Source organism: Peromyscus californicus, unplaced genomic scaffold, assembly GCF_007827085.1.
Source record: "Peromyscus californicus insignis strain IS unplaced genomic scaffold, ASM782708v3 Scaffold_14__1_contigs__length_90479793_seg_2, whole genome shotgun sequence".
NCBI lineage: Eukaryota > Metazoa > Chordata > Mammalia > Rodentia > Cricetidae > Peromyscus > Peromyscus californicus.
Window position 1 is genome coordinate 15,421,420 of NW_026294436.1, and position 10,871 is coordinate 15,432,290.

Below are 10,871 nucleotides of genomic sequence, written 5' to 3' on the forward strand. Positions count from 1 at the left end.
ACCAAGCCCTCCAGCAGGCACATCTAAAACTATGTCTCAGGGTGATCCAATTAAGACTCCCCCGAGGAAGGCAAGAAAACTCAAGATAATTTCCTCCTGAAAATCTAATTGTGTCCTCAAGTGGAATAGGAACACTGGCATGAATTACCCCGGATCCATAGGCTGCTGCAAAAAAAAAAACACCATACAGCTAAATTAGATTCTATTTTAAGTAATTAAGTTATTTCCCTTCACAGGATCTATAATTTGTCTTGAACAAATGTGATTTGCCTAAGAAAGATAAGGCCTTGCAATTTTTCCTTCCCAAACAGATTTTCTGTGCCAGAAACAATTACTAAGAGACCAAATATTGTCTTAATTATATCTCACTTACTATCTGGGAGCATGCCTTCAGCACCCTGTTTGTGTTCCAAAGTGGGAGAGGTAGTGCCACCGGAGAGGAGAAGTTATCTTCAAATGGAGACCGGACCTGCAATTTACTCAAGAGTTTGAGGCTTGCACAACGTTAGTGTAAATAGCTGTAGGTTATTACATAAGGCTCTAAAATCTTGTGCAAAGTCGGGCGATGGAGAAGAGCTTGCTTCAATAGATCTTGACCCACCCCCCAAAAAAACTGGCATTAATTCTTTAGCTGCTTTAGTTGAGGCCCTCAGGAGATGTTGGTGTTGTAAGAGTCAGAATAAAGGTGCTGAGATTTGCATAGAAAACATTGCAAGGACGGTATTTTGGTTACTGCTAATTTTATGAAGAAAACATTCACTTTTGGCTTTGTGCTCACAACAACTCAGTTGACATCTGGCCAGGTGTTCTGGGGGACAGTAGTGGGTAAGATGGAGAAAGGGTGTCAACTCTGGGTTGTGCCGATTGAAGATAAAAGTTATAGCCAGTTTCTGAGCCTCAGTTTCCACCTCTGTAAGAAGGGAGGGATGCCATCCACGCTAGATGATACACAGTGTCCAGCCCGACTTCCCTTCGGATGGAACGGATGGAAAGCTGCAGTGAGATGCAAGCAGCATCCTGTGTTCCTCCTGCTTCGTGCACACGCATCTTTCTGAAAGACAGTCCTTCATGGGACTGGGCACTGCACAGGTATGCTTAAGCTTCCATGAGTTGAAAGTGTAAAGCTTTGGCTTTCTGACAGACTTTGAAATACTGGCTATGGCTTGTCTCACACCTTAGACCAAGTTACTTAAGCTTTCGGTGCCCTAGTTCCCTCCTCTGCAAATATTATGCCATAATAGAAGCAGAAAGGACAACAGTTAGGTAAGGTAAAGCTTAAGCAAAATATTCTACAACGTGTAAGATGGGCTGGGGAGACGGCTCCGTTGGTAACATGCTTGCTGTGTAAGCTTGAGAACTCAAGTTTGATTCCCACGGTGCTAGTGAAAAACTGGGCATGGTGGTGCATATTTTGATCCTAGCTCTGGGAAGAGGGAGACAGCTGCTTCCTTGGGGCTTGCTGGCTAACCCATCTAGTCTACTTATCCAGTTCTAGGCCGGCGAGAGACCGTCTCAAAAAAACAAAAACAGAACAAAACACCAACCAAACACACACACACACACACACACACACACACACAGAGAAACAAAACAAAACAAAAACCCAAAAAAGCATGGTGTGACAGGTCCCAAGGAACATCTAAAGTTGACTTGACCACCCAATGCATCATGCATGTGCACATACGTGAGCCCACATACATGGAGCCCACATACACACACCCAGGAGGATCTCTGCTGTGCCATAATGTGTTCATTAGTCTACTTTCCCAAACATATTCTTACTGATAGCCAGCAGAAATGACAACATAGTACAACACCAAGTAAGTTCATCATTGTGTTTTTTATTAACAACTTAATACAAGACTGTACATTTGTAGGTACTGAGAGCAACCCACTCTTGAAAACTGAAAAACAAGCATTTCTATACCATGTCAGGCTTTGGTTTTAAGTGCCATCCTTTACAGAAAAATCACACAGTATAACTATAAGCAACCTAAGAACGGGGGTGGGGGTGGGGCGGGGTGGGGAGGTGGGGGGGGTGTGCTCCTCGGGAACGGAGAGATTAGGCAGCAACAGCTGAGGATCACTTCTAGCTTCAGTTCATTCACCACATGTCCTAAAATCTTCAGTTTTCTCTACAGCTCTACAGTCCTACACACAAACAACAACTAAGAACCTGGCCACTCATTCACATGGAACAAACGAACAATATTTATATAAATTAAGTCAACTCTCACAGAAACTAAAAAAGACATAAACTCCAACAGTCAATAAAAAAAATCTGTACAGGCTTGGTCAGTCTTTTATATATGAAAATGTGTAACATAAAAAGTTCTTTATCATATATATATATATATATATATTATATATGTCTTTCCGTAAGTGTTAGCTGGAATGAAAACTTGAAGACTCCGACTCTGTCGAGACAGAGGAGTGTCCACCCCGCTTTCCTTTGGAAAGGATCTTGAGGCTGGAGCCTCGGCTCATGGAGTTGAGTGCATGCTGGGCAGAGGTTTTGAATTTGGCTCCCAGGAAGGCATAGAGGATGGGGTTCAGGCAGCAGTGAAAGAAGGCTAGGGCCTCTGTGATGGAGATCCACTTGTGCACAAGGCTCTCGAAATCGCACCCTTGCTTGATGACCTCCAAAAGGATGAAGGAGTCGATGCTGATGCCGACGTAATACGGCAGCCAGCAGGCGAAGAAAGCCAGGATGAGAATGACTGTAGTCTTGAGGGCCTTGCGCTTCTGGTGGCCCTTGGAGTGAGACAGCTTGGAGATGATAATGCAGTAGCAGGAAAGGATGACGATGCCTGGCAGGATAAGACCCACCATGATGTGCTGGAACTGGAACACCACTACCCACAGGCTGTCGGGGTACAGGCGATCACAGATGTACCTACCATCTCCCTGGCTGACGTCAGCAAAGATGAAATCAGGGATAGTCAGCAGAAGAGCAGGGATCCAGACACCCAGGTAGACTGCCTTTTCAGCCAGCAGCTTCCTTGGCCTCTGACTGTTGGTGGCATGGACAATGGCGAGGTACCGGTCCAGGCTGATGAAGGCCAGGATGAGGACACTGCTATAGAGGTTGACAGTGTAGATGACATGGACGGCCGTACATAAAAATTTCCCAAAGTACCAGTCAGCCATGGCATCCACTGCCCAGAAGGGAAGCGTGATGACAAAGAGGAGGTCGGCCACGGACAGGTGCAGCCTGTACTTGTCAGTCATGCTTCTCAGTTTCTTCTGGTAACCCATGACCAGGATCACCAACCCATTGCCCACTATGCCAGTCAAGAAGATGATAAAGTAGACGGTGGGTAGGAAGATCCTATTGAAATGGGTGTTTTCATCCCGGAAGCAGGGCTCCTTGTTGGAGTCATAGTCTCCCGACCCTAGTTCCTCAGAATAGTTATCTGCAGTATATATCTGCAAAAGAAAACAGGGACATGCACATCACTTACAAGGTCAACAAGCCTTTCGCAAGTTTTAGGTGTTCCTGGTGCTTAATAAACTAGCATTTTTTTTTTTTTTAATTGCAGGTTTAAATCCAGCCTTTTCCAGGAAACTCCAAAGGGCTGGCTGAGGTCCAGAGAGAATACAGAATCCTGCAACCAACGGGGTTCTCCATCCATCCTCCCCACCGCCACTTCCTTATATCCCTTCTTTAGTGGAACCAATTAGGAGTCTTTGTTTAGAACAAAAGGACGTTGAGATTCTAAGGGGTGCACAGCCTAGTCTTGGATGACTCTCCAGCCCGCCCCCGAGAGAGAGGCAAGGGAAAAAAAAAGTAAAATCCCAAACCAAAACAAACAAACAACAAAAAAACCCCTCCATTCACACAAAGAAGTCACTCCCAGGCGCTGCAGGGTGGGAGCCAGCGGTGTGGAGCTAAATCTGTGTTGAAGGAGGAGATGGGAGTAAGTTTTTTTTTTCTCCGAAGATTAAGCAAAGGAGGGAAGGGAGGAAAGGCAGAGCATGATGGTGGGGGACCCCCCCAAGACTCAACGCTTTTTAGGTGCAAAATTTCCTTTTTCTCACGTCTGTCTAAACACAGACCACTGCATTTCAAGTCACACGTAGTGAAGAAAGAGGAGTAACGCCAAAGTCTTGGAAGTGGGGGTGCGGTTCAGGGTTATGGGAGTGTTAAAAATGAGCAAACAGTGCTCCTCTACTCCACCCCACCCCACCTCCCGCGCTTCTCTGGAAGGTAAGCCTCTCTTGCCACCCCCATGTTTATCGCTGGGTGTATCTGGGACGTTAGAGTCACATTATCCTGGGTGGGGAAAGTCACGGGGTCTGCACCCCGTGGTTTTCGCCCCAAGTTTCACTTCCTCACTCTCCCAGTCCTTTCCCACCCTGCAGCCGACCCAGCTAGCTACTGGGGTCCGAGGTAAGCAGCTGGGGGGGGGGGGTCTAGACCGTGCACGCCCCGAAGTCCAAGTCACCCACCTAGGGGCTGGCGCTGTTGCCCACCGCACTCAGGCCTAAGGCCAACCGGCAGCGGTTCCAGGGGTTCCTCCTGGCTGCGCGCCAGGATCGTCCCTCCGGGTGCTGGCAACAGATTGGGCGGCTCCAGTGCGAGAGCGCCTTTGAATTGCGCGCCGCGGGAGGAAACGAAAAAAAAAAAATACACAACAAAACCCTCCCTACGCGAGGGGGTTTCAAAAGACTCAGGAAACCACCGACGGTTAAACTCCGCACTGGGGCTCAGTCAAACCGTCTCCAGGCTTGCACCTGTTCATCCCTGCGGCGACCCGGCACAACCCAGGTGCGGTTCCAACACGCCCTCCTGTCCCCAACCACCGTCCCGCCGCCGAGCACACCTCCCGGCCAGCAGCTGCAATGCTGCAGGCGTATGCCCCTTTCTCGTGGGCAATCCTAAAGGCCACTCAGACCTCGGGAGGCTCGTTTGCCACCTTTCGGATGTCCGCAAAAGCGCTGCCACTCCACCCCAGAGGGGCCACGTTCGGTCACCTCCCCGCGGCTGCCGCGGTTTGGACCCCCCTTAGGCAAGCGACGCGGTAGGCTAGTGCGCGTTTCCCGCCGGAGACTGGCGCTCCTCCGTCCGCGGCAGGGAACTTTGGAACCGCACTCCTAACTCCAAGACGCTTCTGTTCGAAGCTCACCCAGGATGGAGTGTCGACCTGGGGACTCTGCCTACACGTACGGACTTCAGTCTCTACATTCACACAATGTAAGAAACTGCGGTTCTCAGGAGGACCAGACGATGATTGAGTCCCGGGGCAGAGCGCGAGCCTTCTTCGCCCGTGTGCAACAAACAAACAAACCAACAAACACAAACAAACCCAGGACGTTTTCAAACAGCGTGCAAGCCGGCGAGCGCCACGAGACTCAAGGGGGAAACAGGAGCAGCATTAGGAAAGCTCCATCGGAACCTCCCCCTTCCTCTATTTACTGAGAAAAATATTCCTATCCTCCTCCCCCTATAGCCATGCTCACAAAAAAAAATTAGCTCCCGCGCCCCTTCTTCGTGACCCTAGCATCCCCAAGGTTCTGTTCGCTTCCACCCGTTCTTAGAGGGGCTGCGCTCTTAAGTTTGCACGCTTATTACAAGGTAGGATGCAACTGGACTTACACTCACACTGATGCCTTCCATGGCAACACTCGCTCTCCAGCCGTGGTGGCTACCGGAGCACCGAACGCCTCGGAGGGTCACTGCTACCTGCTGCACCAGGCAACAAATTGAAGTTTCTGGCCCGAACTGGACTTTTATAAAAACACGCTCGCGGGGCAGCGCATGCGCAGATCGGACGGGGCGGGAGGAGCGCGGCGGGGGAGGGGCTCGGAGCGCTAGGGCGCCGAAGTCTGAGAGCGGCTGCTGCTGTTCCGCTGTAGGTCACCTCGTGGGTCCAGAGCCGGGCCGGATAATGTTGGGGAAAGCAGGGTACCAGCCGGCGAGTTTCTGTGGGTCGCGCATCCATCCTTGCCCAAGTGGATAGACTTCTAGACTTAAGAGTTTACCGATGGAGACGTTGAGACCAGAGTGGCGTGGGGTGTGTGTGTGTGTGTTTGGAGAAGGGGGTGACTTGGCACCTACCTAACCAGTAGGCGGCAATGTTGGAAGCCCGGCCATGGTCTGACTCCATTCCCTGAGCTGTCAGGAGCTACTATACTATCCAAGCTCTTCTGGATGCAAGTGTGTGTTACTGCCCATTCACAGTAATGACATCAGGATCAGATGTCGATGAGCAGAAAACACTTGCGGACCCTTCGAGAAGTGGAGGTATACTCCCAGCAAGAAAATCACAGTAGTGGCAACCAATTCGTGAAAAGACTTTTAAAAAAAAAAAAATGATTAAGGTGTGCTTTATTATAAAGAGGGATTTAGCGACGAGGACTATGTGTAACAATTCTAAGAAACCTGCACAGACGCAAAGGTTCATTTTCATTTCATAAGCATATAGGAATGCATTATAGTTAACAGGTAATTACAGAGTCCCAGCATCGGGCGGGCTGCGCTCCGCGAGCTCTGGGGGACCAAATAAAGCAGCTCAGTACTGCAAGCCAGGCCTGAGCCCAGAGCTTTGCCTTTACGCCTAACCCGCGTCTCCCACGCAGAACACTAAGTTGGAGCACGGATGGGAATTCCTAATGAAGAGTTGGTTAGGCGGGGGTGGGGGTGGATGGTTGGAGAGTCTCAGACAGGCTAGGGGATGGAGTGGGCGCCCAGACAGCTTCCCAGACTCGCGCCAGTTCGGGCCGGCGCCGAGCCTGGGTGGGGCGGGGAGCGAGAGAAGGGCGGGGCCAGAACCAACCAGATTGCGAGATTGCGGTGGGGGCAGGGGGGGGGGAGGGGGAGGCTTGAGGGCGAAGAAGAGACTTCCCGCGGCGGGAGCCTGGGTTGCCAGGCAACCCAGATTCATTCCCCCCCCCCCGCGCCCCCATCCTGGGATGGTCCTAAGGAGAATGCAGGCCCAGACTGGACCCTTGAACTCTATTCCAATCGCTGTCCTCTCCATCCCCGTTTTTGTTTTGAGACAGTTTTATGTAGATCAGGCTGGCCATGAACTTCTGATACTCCTGTCTTGTCACCTGCCTAGTTTTGGGATTACAGCGGTGTACCACCATGCCCAGTTTTCGTGATGCCGTGGCTTGAACAGAGAGCTTTGTGCACGCTAGGCAAGCAATCTGCTAGCTGAACTATAATACATTTGCATCCCCTTCTTAATCTAACGAAGCCTTTTGGTTGGAGGTACTGGGGAGCTAGTTTGCAGCCTGGGAACCTTTTCTCTGTAATCTTTTCCTGTGTGGCCTGGGCACTCTTCCCCCAAAGTTTGCGGGTCAGGCCCTCTTGGGCTTTGCACTTTAGATGATCCTTGGAATTTGGAGGTGCGACCCTCAAAAACAGCCAGGTTAGGAGCCAAGAACTTTCACAGGCACTCCTAATTGTATCGATGATACAATTATTATATAATTATATTATTATATAATAATTAATAACTAATAATCATGTTTCCATAAACTAGTTAGGGCAGACAGAAGCGCCGTGGGGCTGGAATGTCACACCTGTTAGAAGAGTGCTAGCGTTCGGGATGGGTAGCTGGACAGCAGCAGGACTGTCAGCTGTACTGAACCTCCAAACTCCTGCATGCACACAGGCTAGAATTGGAGAAGGCGAATCTTCCAGACCTGTCCCCGAACGACAGATAGTACCATCCGAGTAAAATGATTTGCATAATTAATATTTGTTGGTTGTTGGCAGACAAAAGAGAGCTTCCTTCCATGGTCTGCACATGCCTTTCTGGGTCTTGTGAAGGATATTCACTGGAGGAAGCAGATAAGGGGACAATGAAATGCTATTTGGTGACTATAGAATTGGGGGGGGGGGGAGGGGGGTTTTTCTTCTTTCAAAGATAATATTTGGATTCTGGATTGGAAAAGACCAGCCGCCTCTTGCTTGTCACTGGCAAGTGTGTGTGTGTGTGTGTGTGTGTGTGTGTGTGGTGTGTGTGTGTGTGTGTGTATGATGTTTGAGCAGCTTCAATGAAAAGTATTTTGTATGTAGCCAGAACCTTCCTAGAGTACTAATTCCACCTATAGCCGACATAGCCCCAGGAAATAGTTAATCTACAAAGCTCTTCATGGGAATATTGTTTACAGTAGTGTTAATAATAGACTAGTTAATGATAGCTTGAGTAGCCTCAAATGTCCACTATTAGCAGACTAGTGCAGGCGATTTTGGTGCATCTGTGAATGAAATAATACGGGTGTTGTGAATGTTTGTGAAGGATTTTTAACAGTGCGGGGAAATGCTTATGGAAGAAACTGCACAGGGTGGGATGGAAACTGTATGTTAGTCTATATGACCTCAGTTATGCCAAAATGTGTCTTAGGGGACAGGGGGTGTAGCTCCATTGGTAGAGAGCTTGCCCCGCAGGCATGAAGCCCTGGGTCTTCTCCTCAGGCAGTGGGTTTCATGTATCCCAGGTTGGCCTCCCTGTGTAGTTGAGTTCAACTCTGATTCTCTGGTCCTCCTGCCTCCACCTCCCAAGTACTGGTTCTACAGGTATGCCCAGTGTATGTGGTGCTAGAATTAAACTCAGGACTATGTACATGTGGGACAGGCTGTCTACCTATTGAGTTACACCTCAGCTTTGTGGTGTACTTTAGAAAAAAAAAAAACGAATCAAACTCAAATATGGACTGAATGCTTGTTAAGTGCATCCTCCTTGGCTAATCCCCTTCCCAGTCCCGTCAGGCAGAGACCTGTCTTCCAGGATAAGGAAGCTAAAGTCTGGTGGTGGTGGGGAGATAGCGTCCCACCTTGTGCTCACATAAAATCTGTGCCCAGTCTGCCTGGCTCCAGAGCCCCAGCTCTCTCCACTCCATCACAATGACTGTCTTTGGCCATCGCAATCCACCCTCTGAATGCTTCTTCCTCCACAAGGGCATTTGGCATTTACTTACCTACTGCTTTGAGTGACACCTCTTGTGATTCAACTTTCTAAACAAGCAAATATGTCTTATCCTCCTCTTGCCTAAACATTCCAAGTTCCTTGACCAGAATGCTCAGATCGCAGTGCTCCAGCTAGCCCGCTGCTGAGCAGATGATGGGCCCCTTGGTTGTTTACTGAACCTTCGTTTAAAGAATTAACAGCTTTCCCCATGTGGCTCTGGCAACACAGGCCAGGCTTAGGAGCTGTCAAGGCTTTGGCAGTGTCCCCAAGTTCTCAGGATTGCTTTAACCCAAAGGGTAACTAGCCCTGGCCGCAGTTTGTGGGGGACGCTTACAAAGGGACCCAGTGGCAAGCATCCTGCCACCTCCTGTTGCTTGCTCTACAGCTGGTTGATTTGCTGTCTCTGCGTGTGTGACAGAAAGCTCTGCTCTGTCCAAAACAGGCTCCAAGTCAGCCAGGGAGAAAGCTCATGAATAGCTCCTTTTCTCGGTGGTAGATGGCAGGAGGCATCGACATTCAAGGTCTTCTGAATAGCAAGGGTCCAGAGATGACTTAGTTGGTGAAGTACTTACTTGCTTTGTAGAATCCAGTCTCTCACAACCTATGCTAAGGGAGAGAGAGAGAGAGAGAGAGAGAGAGAGAGAGAGAGAGAGAGAGAGAGAGAGAGAGAGAGAGAGAGAAAACAAAAAAAATAAAGCAAGCCAGGTAAGGTGACACTTGTAATCCCAGTACCCAAGAGACAGAGACATGCCATCTCTGGATCTTGCACATGAGGTCAGTGAGAGACCCTGTCTCTAAAAACAAATAGATGGCACATCAACACACACATACTGATTTCCCCTCCAACCCCTGATGTGTACACACACACACACACACACACACACACACACACACACACACTGAAAAAGAAGTAGAAGAAGAAGAAAATGGAGGAGGAGGAGGAGGAAGAGATAATATAATGGATTCTCTTGTCCTCTTTTGCAGCACTGGGGTGAAATCCAGAGCTTCGTGCATGCAAGGCAAGGATTCTCCCAACTGAGATCCATTTCAGCGCGTCCCTCGTTTTTTTGTTTTTGAAAGGAAAAAAAAAGTACAGCCTTTCTTGCTGATTGTAGGGGATAATCAAAAGGATGGAGTTAATGTTTTCCCAAATGATTAAAAGAGAGAGAGAGAGAAACAGACTACTTCCCAAGGGGTCAGTAATTCTAGCAGAGGGTTGAGCTGCAAGACACAGGGCTATCAAATGTCAAGTAGGGAAAATCGTGCCCTGCCACCCTTCCTGTCCCTAAGCTTCTGTCTTCGGCACTTAACAGGTGAAAAATGGTTTTGGAAAGTAAATTTTCTACCTTGCAGCCCTGCACCAGCTTAGGAAAAACATTACCAGTTTTCTGAGAAGCTCTTTTTCTTCAAGTTTAACTTGAATTTCTGAAAGACGACCCCCCCCTCCCACTCCAACACACGCTAAAAGGAGATTAGCGGCGAGTTCCATCAAAGCTGCGTAACAAGACAAGATTTTTCTGACTGAATAAAAGTGGTCCAACTGGTACACAAGCAGAGACAGTTTAGAGTCGCCCTGGTAAGTCGTCTGAACAAAATGGCCACTCAGTCAGCAAGGCAGTAATCGTGATTTGACTAATCCGAGGACCAGCAGGAAGAATTGCTCTGGAGGCCTTCTGGGCTCACATGGCGGTTGCTGTGTGGCTTTGTGGGTGTGAGGCACAGCAGCAAACCAGCTCAAAAGCCATGGTGTCAAGCTGGGAAGGAGGGCGGGATCTTAGGAAATAATTGAGGGAGCAGACTCTGTTCTCCATGGAAAAGGCTTGTCGTTGTCTTCCTTAAACCGGTAATTTATTGGTGGTGGCCGCAGGCAGCTATGGAGCAAGAGGAAGCGACCAGAGTCTGTGGACAGTGGATTTCTAAAGAGAACTTGGCAACCTCTGGCAGAGCCAT

The 10,871-nt window shown here is 49.0% G+C and overlaps 1 protein-coding gene across 2 annotated transcripts; it reads right to left on the reverse strand.

Annotated features, from left to right (window-relative positions):
* Positions 1–1,821: 1,821 nt before the first annotated feature.
* Cxcr4 (C-X-C motif chemokine receptor 4) lies at positions 1,822–5,760 on the reverse strand. 2 transcript variants are annotated; one of them, XM_052736544.1, is made up of 2 exons: positions 5,606–5,760; positions 1,822–3,429 (listed from the first exon to the last, which is right to left on the reverse strand). In XM_052736544.1, the coding sequence occupies exons 1-2, from the start codon at positions 5,618–5,620 to the stop codon at positions 2,386–2,388; spliced, it is 1,059 nt and encodes a 352-aa protein (XP_052592504.1). In that variant the 5' UTR covers positions 5,621–5,760; the 3' UTR covers positions 1,822–2,385. The 2 variants fall into 2 exon arrangements, with proteins under 2 accessions (XP_052592504.1, XP_052592503.1); XM_052736543.1 differs by having other exon boundaries at positions 5,600–5,757.
* Between the last annotated feature and the right edge of the window lie 5,111 nt (positions 5,761–10,871).

Bases quoted from the DNA above. Each gene is read 5' to 3' on its own strand.
- Cxcr4 (XM_052736543.1), bottom strand. From the start codon at position 5,620: ATGGAAGGCATCAGTGTGAGT. The intron at 3,430-5,599 runs GTAAGTCCAGTT...TTTCTTTTGCAG, and splicing joins TGGAAGGCATCAGTGTGAGT to ATATATACTGCAGATAACTA.